Below are 16,057 nucleotides of genomic sequence, written 5' to 3'. Positions count from 1 at the left end.
GAAGCGTCAAACAGCAGATGAGATCGTCAACGCGTTCAAGGAGGTCGGCTTCGTGTATCTTTCAGGGCACGGCATATCCCAGAGCACCGTATCTCAGGCGTTCGCGAAGGTGAGTAACATCCAGATAACTCAACGCAGCTCGACGTGTTATACTAAGGTGTTCAATGTTACTATAGAGTGCTGAGTTCTTCGCTCTTCCTTCTGAGTTCAAAGTAAAGCGCACGCCTCGCATCGTGCCAATCATATTCTTGACCGCATTGCTCTCTAATAGGACCGCCTCGCATGGGATGACCCCCGGGCCAACCGTGGCTATGTCAAAATCGGACGGGAGCAAGTGACACAGTCCGCAGATGCAGAGGAGATTGCAAACATGCGCAAGAAGACTCCTGATACAAAGGAGTCCATGGAGATCGGGCGCGACTGGGACCCTGCATGGAAGAACAAATGGCCAAGGGAGAGTGATGCTCCTGGATTTAAAACCACCATGTTGGACTTCTTTCAGGTGAGCATCATCACTCAGTTTCGATTCGTTCGGCTACGGCATTAGCTCAACTGTCTCCAGACCTGCCATGACCTACACGTTCACGTCATGAGGTCTATCGCACTCGGATTGGATTTGGAGGAGAGCTTTTTCGATGGCAAGATTGACGAGCAATGGCATAACCTGCGCTTGCTCTCGTATCCTCCCATCAAAACTTCTTTGCTCCAAGACGAGGGGCAAGCACGAGCCGGCGCGCATTCAGGTATTTCTTATTTCTAATAGCCTATGTGATATAAAGGCGGCTGACTGTCAACGAAGACTACGGTACCTTGACCCTTCTGTTCCAAGATTCAGTCGGAGGATTGGAGGTACAAAACCCCCATACCATGCGCTATCAACCAGCACGGCCCATAGTACGTTTGATCTCTACCATTCCCAAGACATCCAACACATTCATGTCTTCCCACAAAGCCGGGTACGATCGTTGTGAACGCTGGCGACCTCCTCGCTCGCTGGAGCAATGACGTTTTACGATCGACCTTGCACAGGGTAGTCGCACCGCCCGCTCAGAAAATCAGCAACACCGAGGGCGTGACAGCAAAACGCCAGTCCATTGCCTTTTTCTGCAATCCAAACTTCGACGCTACTATTGAGAGCCTGCCATCCTGTACGAGCAAGGAGAGCCCAAGCAAGTACGATGCCATTACCACCGAGCAGTACATAGTCGGTCGTCTTGCAGCCACTTACTCTTAGATGTCATTCTCAAAAGTTGACACGTACACAAGTATTCGCGAGGGTTTGGCACCCACGAACACTGACAATAGGATCATGCCTTTGAGTATCAAGGGCATCTTCTGCTTTGCGGTTACTGAGATGAATATCGCAGACAATACATTGAATGCAGTCATGACTATGCTCTAACCGTAAACGTATAATAAATACTACTATAGCTATGTGACTCAATAAATCAAAAAGGGATAATAAAAAGAGACACTGTATACTCTACAAGGAACTCAAGTCTTCTTCCTAAACATCCCCAATGTATGTTGACCACCACAAGCCACGGCGATGGCTTTCCAAGAGCCCCCTTCCCTTCGAACGATGACAGAAGGAGTCTCAACTTTATCATCTTCTGGGAGATCCTTCAAACCGAGCTCGCCCTGAGTCTCTTCACCCCATGCAAACAAGGCACCACCTTGGGTGATGGCCATGTTGTTGTGTGTGCCGGCAGAGATGTGGATGATTTGGTCGTCGTCATCCTTGGTTGGGAACTTGACTTCTGTAGGCGTCTCGAAGAAGTCCGGGTTTTTGCGCTCCTTGTATGTGGGGACATCGTCTGTTAACCCAAGCTGGCAGCCATCACACCGGCCGCAAGCAAAGACTCGCCCCTGCTTGGTGAGGAAGAGAGTATGATGCTCGCCGCCTGCTATCTCAACGACAACATCACCCCCTAGAGCCTCCTTGGAGAGCTCGGGGATTGTCTTCGGGGTTCCAATATCGTCCGACATTGACTTGGGCTCGGAGATACCGGTCCCGGTCTGGCCCATGGTATTCAGGCCCCATCCCCAAACGTCACCATCCTCGTCGACAGCAAACGAGCAGTAATTGCCCGTACCGATGACAACAGCCTTGTTCGATCGGACGCCGAGGGCAGTCTTCTCAGGGTTTGTACCGTGGATCTTGCGACGATCCAGAATCTTCCGGCCGAGTTGCCCCTGCTCGCCAGCGCCCCACGTGTAAACATGACCGTGCGTTGTGAGAACAAGAAGGTGGTTGTTACCAGCGGCGACTTGGACGGCTCGCTCGTAATCGCCTGGACGATGAGGAAGTTCTAAGATAGCTTTAGGGAGGAACTCTAGCCGCGTCTCTCCTGAGAAGCCCAGAGAACCTTCGGCGGCCTGCATGAAATGACAATTAAGCATTGTATTGATTGGTAAAAGCAACCCGTCTTACCCGGAAGGAGCCCCAAACCCGCAACTCTCCTTCTGAACTGATGGCAGCAGATATACTATCGCCAGCAGCGATGCGTACTGCACGGAACTTTTCATCGACCAATGATTGCAAAGGATGGGGGACGGCGGTCAGCCTATCTACGTCCAAGAAGGAGCCTGGGTTATTGGGGTCGGGCACGTCCTTCGTGACCCTACCCAAAGCAGCATCATCATTAACGCCACAGGACCAGATCTAGTGAAATGTAAGACAAGGCTTATTAAGCGATGAAAGGCAAGCGCACCGTTCCCTTTTCATCAATAAAGAGAGTATGCAAACCACCGGCAGCGATGGCTTCGAGGCCACCACTGTCGTCGCCAAAGACGTTGTCCTGTATATTTTCTTCGATCCACGTGTTACGCTTCGGAGCGCTGAACTCGCCAAGGCTATTTTCACCCATGCCAAACTGACCAAAGTTGCCGGCACCCCATGCGAAAAGCTGATTTGCGGGACGAGGATGATCGGGCACAGTGGGAAGGGGATTGAAGTATGGTTTTAGTTGTGGTATCGGCTCATGAGTACGAGCGATACCGTTGGTAGACGGCTGCCTGGTGACTTTCTTCTTGGCCGGAACTGCTGCCGCTACTGCTGCTTTGAGCGCAGATTTCTTCTTGGTTTCCTCAAGGTCTGAGGTAGAAGAACCCCTTTTGGCCTTGAGCTTAGCGAGCGTTGTCTTCTTCTTGGAGCTCTCAACATCTGAGGTAGAGCCTCTCCTACTCTGGAGTTTATCAGCAGCGGCCTTCTTCTTTGAGCCCTCGGCATCTGACAGAGAGCTCTTCGAGCTCTTGGTCTTGAGCTTGGTAGATGATGACTTGGTAGACGACTTCTTAGTGCCATCGACGTCAGAGAGAGTGACCGTGGCCTTGGCCTTGAGCTTCGCGGCGGTTTTCTTCTTCGTGTCATCGACGTCATCAGCAGAGCCTTTGTTGGACCGAGCGCGTTTCTTTGGTGGCTCGGAGGGCTCGGGGGAAGCAGTGCGCTTAAGGGTTCTACTCTGGGTGCGTTTAAGCGTCCTGAGGGCTGTGGCCTTTGCCTTGGGTTCCTCGGGCTTGACCGAAGATGCCCGAGATGATCTACGGAGGGGGGGATTGGACATGGTGTAGGGTGAGGGAGGAGTCTCCGGCGTGGGGAGAAGAGGAACGGGAGGAGGTTGGGGGGGGGAAACGAGGAAAGAGCGGAAATGGTCTCGGATTTATGTACACCGAGCTTTGACGCAACGTTTATATCGGGTCACGTGCATCTTATCGCGTCTGTGGCGCGCTTCGTTGATTTCCCACGGCGCTTTTGTGCGCTTGACAACAATATTGCATCCGAACACATCCGAATAACCTCCGAGAGGACTCTCCGAAGTGCCGGATCTGAGATCTGGGAACACTACTCTCAAACCGAGGACATCTGGAGGATGGCATTGGCTCTTTGGTCAAAACACGTTCCTCTGAGAGTATACGTAATTGTCTTTGCTCTTCTTTGCTGGATCTGCCACACATAATCAACTCATGCACCTTGTCTTGCCTCTCAGGGAATCCGGAATCCATATAGGCCGGTTTGCCGCGGCTTTCAAGCTCAAGCTCAAGGCCCGGCGCCATGCCAGCAGGCCGGCGATGAGTGCGTAGTCACCACCTTCTAGGAGTGTGCCGGTTGAGCGACACCGTTTTCTCGGTTAGGTTTACCGTTTTCAACCCTGCAAATGGGCAAGTCTTGAAGACGTGCGTTCAAGCACTTATGTTCGCTTTGTCCTCTTTACCTAAGCCCTTGCAGTATAAGCATACCATCGCGCGACGAGATCAATGCCACCCTTTCGCGGGCCCACGATGTGTTTTTGTCAGGCGAATGGTCCAATGCACCCGCAATCACTCGATCCCGGGTATTGTCGCGACTAGCACAATTGCTCAATGAGAAGCTTCCCTCGTTGGCCGAAATCGAGACCATGCAGACCGGAAGACCCATCCGAGAGATGAGAACTCAGCTTGCTCGTCTGCCAGAATGGCTGTGAGGATATGGTGCCATGCGGCCATAGGTTGTTCTACTGACATGGAGCAGCGAGTACTTCGCTGCTATGCTTCGAACTCGCCAGGGTTTTGTGGCGCCTACACAGGGAAAACTCCTCAATTATGTCCAGAGGATACCCCTTGGAGTAGTATTGCAAGTGACTGTGCGTGCTCATGCACGAATGAAAAAAGAACCTGATCTCAGACCCCCATAGCCGTTCAATCATCCACTTTTGATTGCACTGAAGAAAATCGCTCCTGCACTTGCTGCTGGAAACAGCGTCATAGTGAAACCCTCCGAAGCACGTCGAACCATCTTCAGTCTCATGTGACGCTTTCATTTACACAGACACACAGCTTGCACCACTTACAGTTCTTGAGTTTGCGGAGCTTGCTCGAGAAGCCGGAGGTGCGTGTAAAAATGCGGGATAAAGCAACTTCTAACCGACGACATGCTGTCAGTCCCTGGTGATGTCCTATCCGTTATCCCAGGTCCAGGTCCAACCATTGTGGACGCAATTGTCTCTAATCCGATCGTGCGGAAAGTGGACATTACAGTAAGTATTGGCCACAGTCTTAGGGTACCGTCCGGGATGACATCATATGAAGGCAGGGACATGCACAGGCCGTGCTATTGGTGCCAAGGTTGGCGCCAATCTAGCCTCGTTCACCGCAGAGCTTGGAGGCAAGGTGTGTTCTGCTGACACAGAAACGGCGATACTGGGTAGCTCACTCGTCGCTGGAGGCTCCCATTCTTGTATTCAACGACGCCGATATCACATCAGCAGTCAATGGGGCTGCATTTTCTGCATTCGTAGCCTCAGGACAAACATGCGTCTCTGGAACTCGCATCATCGTGCAATCCGGCGTCTACGACGAATTCATGTCCAGGTTCCTCCAGAAAGTGGAGAGTATTGGCCGTCGAATGGGCAACCGTAAGCCTTGTTTGCCCGAGCAAGTGAGACCTAGTGACGAACTATACATAGCTTCCAACCCTCATTGCTCCATGGGCTCCGTGATTTCCCCTCATCATCTAAAGCGAATTGAGGACATGTTAGCACGCAAGGGGAACAGTAAGGTGCTACTTGGCGGTCACCGCCTCACAGGCACATCAACGCTCGACGGCTTTGACTTCTCCAAAGGAAGCTTCTTGGCGCCCACAGTCATCAATGATGTTGATGTGAACCATGAGCTGTGGCAAGAAGAGATATTTGGCCCAGTGGTGGTTGTGAAGGATTTCCAGGTAAATTTACTCATTTCCGCGTGAACGTCGACTATATACTTCGCAGGACGAACAGGAAGGCGTGGCTTTGGCCAACTCGTCGCAATATGGGCTTGGCGCCGGGATCTGGACAAAGGATCTGTCACGAGCCCATCGTGTCGCTGAGAACGTCAACGCAGGGGTAGTGTGGGTCAATACACATCATCGCAACGATCCTAGTTCACCTTGGTGTGTTGCTTCTTTTATTCACATTTGCTTAATCCCAACAAAGACATGTAGGGGAGGAATTAAGCAGGGAAGCGGCATTGGACGAGAAAATGGGCTCGAGGCATTTGAGGCTTGTGCGTATCCATCTTTTTCTTCGTTACGTTCTCTCAGACTTCCCCGTAGACACCCAAAGCAAATCCGTCGTCATCAATACTGCTCCCCCAGAAGAATCCCGCAAGACTGACGATTGGTTCTCCGAAGGCGGCGAAGGAAAGCGGTACGGGTGAAGGGCGAAATAGCTCACTTGTTTTCAAGAAACAATAGTGGATATCTAATTCAAACGGATGATCTATGGTACATACATTCATTAGCAGGATAAGAACGCTCAGGCATGTTCGGATAAGTGTCAGTGGTCTCAAGCCGTAGTCTTGATCGCCTCTTTGTGCGAAGACTAGTCGCAAGGAAATCAGGAAGGAAACTAGTGGAACGTAAGACAGTCCTACCTCGCCCTCTTCTACTGGTGCTTCGTCTACAAAGTCTGGAGCCTTGTTGAGATCGGCAAGATAAGATGGCCCTTCCTCCTCTTCCTCCAGTTGCAGAGCATCGAGTTCTTAAACCAAGAACATCAGATGTGATGCGAGCGAACGCCATAGGATCACTTTACCTGCCTCAAGATCCGCCTCGTCGACTTCATCGGGAACTTCATATGAACGGCCAAGTGACTCTTGAATCTCGTTCGCCTGTTCCAAAAGGTCTTGCATTTCGTCATGCATATTCTGATACCCAGCAGTAAGTTCAGGAGTGGCAGACATGGGAGCACACAAGATGACATGCCTCAATCTTGTCAATGTCGATCTTGCCGTACTGCTTCTTAATCTCCTTGTTGGCCACCTTCATGGCCTCCACGGTGGCCATCGTATTCCTGAGGTTCTCCGTCGTCAGCGCAGCAGACTCCATGTTGAACGTCTGCTGCGCCAGCTGGTTGAGCTGCCCCTCGTACATCCGTTTCTGTTGCAGAACACGGAGTGCGCGCTGCTGGACGGCGGTCTAGATGCGCCAAATGGTAAGCTAAAGGCCCAGGAGAACCAAAGATGTGGCGAAAGACGCGGGGGCGTACTTTACCTGGTCCGTTGCGCAGCTTCGCCATCTGCTCCTTGTAGCGCGCTAGCTCGCCATCAAGCTTCTTAATCTTTACCTCAACGGACGCGATGCGCGAGTCTGTCTGTCATTGGCGTAACGAAGTTGAAGGTTGAGCGCTGATGATCCGCCGTGGTCATGGGGTTTCTCGAGAACTCACTGACGCTATCGCATCCTGCAAACTGGGCTTCGGTGTTTTGCTCGATGACGAGCCAAATATGCGGTTCATTGTGCTAGGACTGACGAAGGGGGGTGCGTAGTAACAGCGGTTGTTGGCTTGGTATACCTCACACTGAGCTGCCTACGCGAGCAGCCACAGACTAGAAGACTTCGAATCTCAGTCTTGAGTCGTGACGTCGTCTCACGTGGATATATCAGGGTTGGAAGCCCCTGACCGAGTGCACTCGGACTGGTGTAATACTAATAACACTCCATGATCCCAAACGTCCACACGTATTGGTGAGTGAATCCACATTGAATACTTATTTACATTATTTAATGAAGCTACGACAGGAATCCCCTGATTGCTCCCCCAACGTTGAGAACATCCAGCCTGCGAAGTGCAGAGATTAGCAACTACTTTGAGCCGAGACAGGCAGAAAGCTCACAAAAAGGTATCGTGACCCCATACTCCACCAAGCTCATAATAACCTACTCGTCCATTACCGGCCATCCGCAAGGCGTCTGCGAGCTCCCGCTGCTGATCGACAGGGAATAAAATGTCACTTTGCACACCTAAAATGAGCATGGGTGTGTTCGCGAGCGGACGTAGACCCTCAGCTAGCTCCGGAAGATGTGGTGGTGGGTTTGGAGGTGGCGGGTGAGATTTCGAGAAAGTGTGAGCCGTTGCGTATATGGAGGAGTACGAATAGTCTGGCTCAATGGTGGAAGGCGGGGGAGGTACCATGCCCACCTCCTCAATGGCAGGAAGGGTCAGATCAAATAAATCCATGGCCTTCGAGACATAGAGGAGAGAGTTCGCGTCGTACTTCAGGCAGAATTGCTCTCCCTATGACACATATTCAGCAAAAGCAGAAGGTACCTTACAGCCGTGACAAACCTGGTGGTCAAGGTAGGTTTCTATCAGAAAGTCCGGGCATAAGGTCGGCTTTCGATCCTGTACGGAACCTTGTGATGAATTTTCTTTACGCAGTTTCCGTCCAAATCTTTGATCCCATTCCGGACCAGATCGGTAAGTGATGGTGGCAATCTCTGTGTTGTGGTTTGTTCATCAGTAAGGTTAGCGTATGTTGCAGAAGCGATAACTTACGGCGTGCCAGTTTCATCCCAATGTGAGGGGGAACACCATCATAATAGAATCCGTTGTTCCAATTTGGGTCGGCCATAAGAACTATAGATGATATATGTTCAATGAAGTCGAGGCTGAGCCTAAGGACAACATACCACTACGTTGAGCATGCCGCATGGCGATACTGCCAGGGCTACTTCGGGCAGTCCCACTGATGCTGACTATTCTTCCAACGCGGTCTGGAAATAACCAACCGGCGGCTAAACTCTGCATCCCCCCCATTGAAGAGCCGACACTTGCATATAGACGATCAACGCCAAGGTGGTCTAGTAGATGAAATTGAGCGCGAACCATGTCGAAGATTGAAACAATAGGAAAGCGCGTTGCATATCGCTCTCCTGAGGGATCTGAAGAAGATGGACCAGTAGACCCGTAACATCCACCGAGAACATTGGTACAAATCACGAAGAACTGTCTAGTATCGATTGCCTTGCCAGGTCCTATGAATTTCTCCCACCAGCCTTCAGATGGGTTCATGGAGGTGGAAGCAGCATGGGAGGACGCCGACAAGCCGGTATGCAAAAGAACGACGTTATCACGATTCGGTGAGAGCTCTCCCCATGTCTCGTATGCGATGTCAAATGAAGGAAGTTCGTCGCCATAGGTCATTTTCATCGGACTCGAATGATGGTACGTGTGGTAAGATGTCGGAGAGGGTCGGGCATAAGGTGGTTCCGGTCCAGATTCAGAGTCGGTGGATTCGCGAGAATAGCTTGGCGAGAGACTTGATGCCTCGAGGAGTTTGGATTGGCGGGCAGCATGAGCATCAACGCAAGGAAAAGAGGGAGTTGCTAGTCGAGGTGATGCGGTGGTGGAGAAACGGAGAGCGCGAGGACTACGCGTCGATCGAAAGACAGCATTGATGCTGATGTTACGGCGAAGGAGAGAGTGCATCGGGGTCACCAAAAACATGGATAGGCATGGACTTATCTTCGCGTCGACGGTCAGAGGTCGGATGTGCTAAGAGCAGTTTTTATGAGGAGGCATAGTAAGCAAAGTAAGTTTTGATTATGAATATTGAACAGGTGAATAAGAAAGGCACATGTGGTATGACGAATAGCCCCTAACCCCATACGCGATAGGTGGTGACCTTAACCCCACCGCGTGTGGACTGACGGCATCTTTCCCACGATTATATGCGAGTTGGTAGCCCAAGGGGGAAAGGGCGCCTCAAGCTTCAAGGCTCATCGTCGCTGTCGAGGACAGGGTTGATATTCCCCACATACGCTCGCCTCTCACAATCCGTTAAGAGAAACGTGTCATTTGTGGGCGTGACGATCGCCAGGAAGTTCCAGGCCGTCGGACGCCTCACGCCCCATATCCTGCGTGCCTTGAGGCATACACGTGTTTTCGTCTCGCACCAACCAAGTGACACCACACTCCAGAGCCAGTATTAGGCCTCTGTGGCAAGCACTACCGTGAGTACTCTTTGTTTGACCCGTCACACCTCTCACTATTGCTGTAGAGCCAGTCTGAGGCCCACCAGCTGGCCCCACAGGTCGCGTGGCGCCTCCAGATCAACGTCAGGGGACAGTCTGGCGTCGACGTTCTGTTCGAATGGCAACTGTTTCAAATCACACCAGCGACCGAGATGGAGACCGTGAACCCAGAAAGTCGGAGAATAGGGTACGTTCTTGTACACTCCATTACTTGACAGCTGATTCAGTCATACCTTGCTCTGACCATCAATGCATCACCTTCCAGTTTGTTGCCTTTTTCCGTTCCAGGTCGCGTTCCCGTACACGTCCCAAGTCCGCACAAGCATCCGAGAGAGAGTCTCCTCGAACGGCCGATTCAAAGGAGAATACCCATCTGAGACATTCTAGTCTTCAACAACATACCCCCACGTGTGTGGAAGGTGACCTCTCAAACCCACCTACTTCATACCACAAGAACAGCATACGGTCACAGTCTCGTCCTATTTCATCAACTACCACCGCCACACACTCGACATTAGGACCTCTTCCTTCTGATACCCAACGAGGCAAAGGTTACGCTCGGTACTCGCATCAGGGGGGACAGTTTGGAAGTCAGCGGAGTAACCAAAGCGATATCCCGGAGTCTTGTGAAAGCCATAGCCATCCTTCATCGCGACCCGAGACGCCAGCCTCGGCTAGAAAGAAACGAGGTCTTCAAGCGCTGTTTGGCATCGGTTTATCGCGCACTTCGACGGCAAACTCGTCGACAGAGGTGTCTACGCCTTCCAAACGAGATGTATCAAGCTCTTCAAACTCGTCTCGGAGACGTTCATTCATACTGCGGCAACAGTCACAAAAGGATAGCGAAGACAAGGACAAGTTATCTCCTAAATCACACATAGTACCCTCCAGCCCCCTCCCGCTGTCAGCCTCACGAAGACTTTCCTCCGGATCTACACCTCATGGTAATGGTCATGGAACAATACCACATGACAGCGCTGTGGACCTTCGCGAAAACGGGACGATCAGGCATCCAGACAAGAACAGAAAGCACCATTCCATCTCAAACTATGCACAACTAAAGGACGAATCAGATGAACGGCATCGAATGAAAGCGGATAGCCAACTACAGTCACGTAGTGATCACCAGCCAACGTCCGCAGCGAAAGAAGGGCGACAACGTAGGTCACCGCCACACCACCTCGTCCCACCAATACCTCCGTCAGACCAGGTAGTGTCTCCGTCAATACCCAAGATCATACAAACACCTCCAACCCCTCGACGGCCTGGCAACTCCTCACATCTCGATGAGAGAAGGAAGGGCAAAGATATAGTCAAGTATGTCGGGGATGATCCAGATCAATTGAGTTCCCCCGGTCGAAATACGTGGATCAAGGACCTCTTTGGTGATAGGCTGAAGGCAGGAAACAATGCAGCCGCTTATTCTTCCTCATCCACCGTTGTTGGTCCTCCGAAGAACATGGGTGGTTGTAGCCGAAGGGCGCAACACGGAAGCTTTGACTTTGAGCGGCCAGTGTCCGGCACCAGCGCAACCTTTAATAAAGGTGATGCGACAGCAGCTCGAGGCCGCCATGTTGCTGCGGATGGCCTTGAACGTACAAGCTCATCTTCCTCATCCCACGCCGGGACGTCTCGAACCCGGCACAACCGCAGCACGCCTCCACGGGGTGCCCCCACACTTTCGCCAGGTCATGCGCGCTATACGGGGGGCGAAAACTCGGCTCCCTCCATGTCGACGACTTCTGTCAATACTAAGTCTACTGGCAAGGGTGTTAATGCCACAGGATCCTCGAACACCACGAAGGGAAAGTCGTCCAGCTGGGGCCGTGCCGCAGGACGTCGCGCACAGCGCACGTCACACGGCGCGTTCGCCTTCGAGCCTGCAGTGTCTATGCCAAATTCACCCACTCAGCCTCATACCCAGCTTCGTGTGCCTACGCCTGCATCCTCTCCGTCCTCCCTAAAGAGCGATTTTGGAGTCATACCCACACCTGACGAAATGTCCCCTCCTTACTACCATGCAAATCCGTCCCCCCATCGTCGCGAAGGTCATAATGAAGATCCATCACCCTACGCCGCCAACGCAAGGGGTAGATCTCAGAATAAACGACATGGTCGCTCTTTAGACCTAGGGCTTGGTCTCTCTTGGGCCCCTACGAAAGTTCGGCAGGAGGCCATCATGCCGGGGCTCTCAATGGCAAAACAAAGGAATGGCAGCGCTCCAGGGGAGGATGTCTCAAAGGTATTCAAAAGAGTCCTTTCGGAAAGCGGCTTTGCTTCTTTCAAGAATTGTGAGCTACATGTTTTCTATCCTGATGTCGTACTCATTGCCCCAATCAGACGTCCACAGTTTCGATGCACATGCCATACCGTTAGAAGGTCCATCTGGCCTCATAGCGCGTGTAGACAAATTGCTCATTAATGCTGGCGTAGGCGACAAGGAACGGCGGGTCCTGCTCAATGACTTCGCCCGGTTTGCCAGGAGCCATGCAGAGTCTGCTGGCTGACCTTCACTTTCCGTTTTTCCCATTGACACTTATTTTATGCTGATTTATGCTCTGCTACTGCAAGGATCTAGTTTTCTGCTACACACTAATACCACAGTCCATAATACCCTCATTTCCATCACGGCTATTTCCTTTAGATCTGCGCTCGTTTTTTTAGGATCTCCCCTCGTATTCTCGCTGCTATGTTCCCTGGTACCTTACGCTGTAATACCTTCACAAATTTGGCCCGCGCACAATATATGCTGTAGATGTTGTAGTAACGAGATTTATAGGGTATAGCATGATATTGTGGCTCCTCACATTTAAATTTGACGACTATCAATATAATTATGTTACAGCGGAAAATAATGAAATACAAAACTATGCATAAACATCCACGCGAGATCCCCGTGCCATGTCCATGAACTTCACGCAGCAGGACGAAGCGCTCTCAGGCGCTCTGCAAGCCTGGCGTCCTCGTCTCCAATCTTCGCCGGGGAAGACAGATCAGCGACGGGTGCCAAGTCTTTGGAAGCAAGATCATGTTGAAGTTCAATGTTCGCCTCCTCGGCGGTCTGTCTCATGAGCTGGTCGATCTGATCCTGTGGAGTGGACACAGCAGTGGTGTTGGACATAGCTTCCTCCATGTACGATGTCTGCACGTCAAGATCCGAGAACTGGGATTCAAACTTGTCCATAACCATGGATATCTATGAATGCATATGCATGGCATGAATGGATTTGAGCGTGGAAGATAATGGCTTGACGTACCCGCTCGAGGTTCATTGAGTCCATTGCCTTATCCATTCCTCTGACTACGGACGTCATACTCCCGGTGACTTGCCGCATCGTGACTGCGGTTTCGACACGACTCGCTACAGCGTCAATTCTACTAGAGAGACGCAGAAGGTTGAGTGCCTCGGTTTTCTTCCGAATGGCGTTGGAGGCGTAGATGCGAGCGCCTTCGTTGTTGCCTTGTTGGAGAGCCTAGAAGAATAAGATGAGAACACGAGTCAAACAAGACCTACGCATGCGCACCTTTTTTAGCCTATTCCTTTCCGTATTTTCATCTTTCTGTGCTTTCTTTGCTTGTCTGTTCAATGTCTTTGCGGTGAACTGTCACCCCCTGTTAGGTAAACGCTGGGTGGTGTAAAGTGATCCAACCTTGAGCTGGAATAGAGTCTCTGGACATTTGTCAGACCAAAAGTAAGAAGACATGGCATCAATGCTTACTCTCCATGTTGCTCATCTTGTCGATGCTGTATATGGTGTACTGCTGCAGTCTGCGGGGTTGTAGTTAGGTTGTGGCAGGGGACAAGTCGCCAAACACGGGGTGATATCGGTGTGGCTGTGTTGCTGTCCTTAGGTGTGACGTACTGAAACAGCAGCAGGAGGCGGCAACTTGGTCCTGCATGCATATGTGCTATGGCATTTCTCCACTATCTCAGGTCAGTCGCCTTCTGTGAGAAACGGTATTAATGCTCACCTAGTAATGCAGTTATGCCGCGATTCTGGGCGGCTTTGGCTTCATGACCCTGTCACTAGGTCGGTCTGGCACGCATGACACATTGCAGAGGTGCCCTTTTGACCGACCGTATTTTAGCTAGTGGCCTGCTATACGTCTCGGAGCTCATAGAGGAGCACTCTAGAACGGCTAAAGTGATCGGCCAGAGGGGAATTTATGTGAGTTGTCAGTTGCATGACCCTGTCACCCCTCACTAGCACTTTCTTCGTTTAGGCGATCATATGCTTGCACATTTTACTCTGGATGTCAGATTCACTTCCCCTTCCGCAAATTGCCTTCTCCGTTTTCTGTCACGCTGTCTATCTCCAAAATTTCTCTACTTCTTGGCCATTAATCTCACTATCCTCGCTCTCGTTCATTGCATCGTGTTTGTTGGCCATCGCAGACCACTTCATATGGTTCTTTTACTTCTCTCGCGTCTCTCGGGAGACAAGGCAATCCGTTCCTCGGTTCCGAAATCCAATCCCACAAACGCAAAAAGTTGCGCCCACCTTCTCGGAAATCGCAACGTTTTTCGGCATTTGCATATGGCTCGTCCCCTTGTTCTTGTTTCTAAGTTTAAGCGCAAACGACAATGCCCTGCCGACATCTTCAGGTAAGTGATGTAATCTTGGACTAACTTGAGACTTACTTATCTTCTACAGGAACATCGAGTACACCTGTTCGACCGAGCGCCTCTCATTCAAATTCCTCCTTATTCAAGGCTTTCGTCAAGAAACTGCCGCTGGACTCCGTCCCAGGAGTGCGGAGCCGAGGAGGCAGAAAGGACGATGGTATTATCGCCCCTCCGTCCCCTCACCTACGGCCATCTTCGTCCAACCCTACTTCACCGCTACATTCATCTTACCCTTTATCTCCTATGGGCGCTGACGGTTTCAGCCAGCAAATCGCTTCCGGACGGTCAAGTCCTAGCGCTTTTCTTGGCCCGCCACCGAAAGGGCCAGTCAGAAGAGCAACGTCTGAATATTCGGGCTCGGATAGATTCACGGCGAGAAGAACAGGATCAACGTCTGACGCATATGAGAGTTAATAGCACGCGTAACGATAACAGGTTAATTTACTTTAGTATAATATGCATTTCAATACTAGCGTCAGTACTTTCCTGCGAATTATCGTGATAGTACGTACACTGGTACAGGTACCGGTTACGATATATGAGTGGTCAATTGAGATTACTTATCTGTGAGGAATTCATGGTCGAGTTCAGAATGCGAAGCCGATAGCTAGTACTTGAGATGGAATAGCGAGCTCGAGGATATCTACATAAATATATGTATTGATGAGTGTTTCGCGTATTTCCTCATCTAATCTAGGCAGGTTGTCAGCGTCGGCAGCGGCACTGCATCTTTTTTTTTTTGAATTTGTCACTGGCATTGCAGGGAGTAAAGTAGAGGGTACAAAAGTATGGGCGTAACTACGCTGATTCTGAACCACTGTGGGTTAGACTACGAGAAGTCGGGAAAGAAATGGCCTTGGCAGCGTCATCGAAAGTAAACGCGGTCGCGTTGGTAGAGAGAAAGGTTAACAATGTTCCGTTGGGATCTTTGCAATGCACAAGAGAAGAAAGAGAAAAGGAAGAAGGGCGTACGTAAGCTGGGCACTGGTTGAGGATATGCGTTCGGGTTTGAAAAGGATCATGGCATTTTGGGCAATGGACAGGTTGCCCCGGGAAGAATCTCGCACGGAATTCTCCCGTCGGGGCATGATTGAGGATGGCTCGCGAAGCTCTCGCTGCCAGAGAGGAGGAGTGCCCAAACGCACTCATGAAAGAGTGTGGGTTCCTCTTGGGGGTAGGGGCCAGCCACCGTTTGGCCTGTATGAAATGGTGACCGCGATAGCGCGGAGACTTGCAACGTTGCCTCCACTCAAGGCGGGCGTTGGAAGTGAGAACAGCCTTCACATAGGAAGGAGATGCGACGTTGGGCTGTGGCAATGAAGCCGCCTCTTTACTGAGTTTGTCAACAAGTTCGTTGATGGGGACGTCGTGGTGTCCAGGGCACCAGTGGAGATGAAGTTCGCTGGAGGGGTTTTTGAAGAACCATCTCCGTAGGATAGAGAGAATACGGAGGGTGGCAGGTTGAGCACTATGGTGCACGGGATTGAGCATGGCCTGAAGGCCGGACTCGGAGTCTGTGAACACGTGTATGGTGGTGGTGGTGAGGGAGGTGGCGGCGTCTAGGCCGTGCATCAGTCCGTCGAGTTCGGAGTCCATGGATGTCGTGCGTCCACATGGAAATTGCCCACGTTTGAGTTCGCGATGGCATTGGTGGATGG

At 51.3% G+C, this 16,057-nt stretch overlaps 6 protein-coding genes across 6 annotated transcripts; 3 read left to right on the top strand and 3 right to left on the bottom strand.

The window, feature by feature from the left end:
- Window positions 1–967: 967 nt before the first annotated feature.
- On the bottom strand, window positions 968–3,538 carry CONPUDRAFT_102812 (RCC1 BLIP-II). The gene is made up of 3 exons (XM_007769686.1): window positions 2,715–3,538; window positions 2,435–2,665; window positions 968–2,379 (listed from the first exon to the last, which is right to left on the bottom strand). Exons 1-3 carry the CDS (start codon window positions 2,868–2,870, stop codon window positions 1,495–1,497), a joined length of 1,272 nt encoding a protein of 423 aa, XP_007767876.1. The 5' UTR covers window positions 2,871–3,538; the 3' UTR covers window positions 968–1,494.
- A 276-nt stretch (window positions 3,539–3,814) lies between these two features.
- CONPUDRAFT_164725 (aldehyde dehydrogenase) lies at window positions 3,815–7,335 on the top strand. The gene is made up of 19 exons (XM_007769685.1): window positions 3,815–3,917; window positions 3,990–4,075; window positions 4,135–4,176; window positions 4,229–4,459; window positions 4,511–4,622; window positions 4,674–4,760; window positions 4,816–4,867; window positions 4,921–5,015; window positions 5,068–5,148; window positions 5,204–5,393; window positions 5,445–5,701; window positions 5,748–5,908; window positions 5,960–6,021; window positions 6,071–6,338; window positions 6,391–6,497; window positions 6,552–6,665; window positions 6,724–6,934; window positions 7,005–7,109; window positions 7,185–7,335. The coding sequence occupies exons 1-14, from the start codon at window positions 3,873–3,875 to the stop codon at window positions 6,172–6,174; spliced, it is 1,605 nt and encodes a 534-aa protein (XP_007767875.1). The 5' UTR covers window positions 3,815–3,872; the 3' UTR covers window positions 6,175–6,338; window positions 6,391–6,497; window positions 6,552–6,665; window positions 6,724–6,934; window positions 7,005–7,109; window positions 7,185–7,335.
- Window positions 7,336–7,528: 193 nt separating this feature from the next.
- On the bottom strand, window positions 7,529–9,227 carry CONPUDRAFT_53781 (homoserine acetyltransferase; the record flags this gene model as incomplete). Its single annotated transcript, XM_007769142.1, has 5 exons — window positions 7,529–7,577; window positions 7,633–8,033; window positions 8,085–8,236; window positions 8,295–8,375; window positions 8,429–9,227. 5 exons carry the CDS (start codon window positions 9,225–9,227, stop codon window positions 7,529–7,531), a joined length of 1,482 nt encoding a protein of 493 aa, XP_007767332.1.
- Window positions 9,228–9,890: 663 nt separating this feature from the next.
- CONPUDRAFT_89523 (uncharacterized protein) lies at window positions 9,891–12,279 on the top strand (the record flags this gene model as incomplete). Its single annotated transcript, XM_007769684.1, has 3 exons — window positions 9,891–9,959; window positions 10,038–12,063; window positions 12,113–12,279. The coding sequence occupies 3 exons, from the start codon at window positions 9,891–9,893 to the stop codon at window positions 12,277–12,279; spliced, it is 2,262 nt and encodes a 753-aa protein (XP_007767874.1).
- Window positions 12,280–12,552: 273 nt separating this feature from the next.
- On the bottom strand, window positions 12,553–13,548 carry CONPUDRAFT_136637 (vacuolar assembly protein DID2). The gene is made up of 5 exons (XM_007769683.1): window positions 13,492–13,548; window positions 13,423–13,442; window positions 13,297–13,374; window positions 13,030–13,245; window positions 12,553–12,968 (listed from the first exon to the last, which is right to left on the bottom strand). Exons 1-5 carry the CDS (start codon window positions 13,505–13,507, stop codon window positions 12,687–12,689), a joined length of 612 nt encoding a protein of 203 aa, XP_007767873.1. The 5' UTR covers window positions 13,508–13,548; the 3' UTR covers window positions 12,553–12,686.
- A 270-nt stretch (window positions 13,549–13,818) lies between these two features.
- Window positions 13,819–14,386, top strand: CONPUDRAFT_54408 (uncharacterized protein; the record flags this gene model as incomplete). Its single annotated transcript, XM_007769194.1, has 2 exons — window positions 13,819–13,941; window positions 13,997–14,386. The coding sequence occupies 2 exons, from the start codon at window positions 13,819–13,821 to the stop codon at window positions 14,384–14,386; spliced, it is 513 nt and encodes a 170-aa protein (XP_007767384.1).
- Window positions 14,387–16,057: the final 1,671 nt, after the last annotated feature.

The sequence above is a fragment of the Coniophora puteana genome, assembly GCF_000271625.1.
Source record: "Coniophora puteana RWD-64-598 SS2 unplaced genomic scaffold CONPUscaffold_5, whole genome shotgun sequence".
NCBI classification, from domain to species: Eukaryota; Fungi; Basidiomycota; class Agaricomycetes; order Boletales; family Coniophoraceae; genus Coniophora; species Coniophora puteana.
This window is presented reverse-complemented; position numbering and strand designations above follow the sequence as displayed.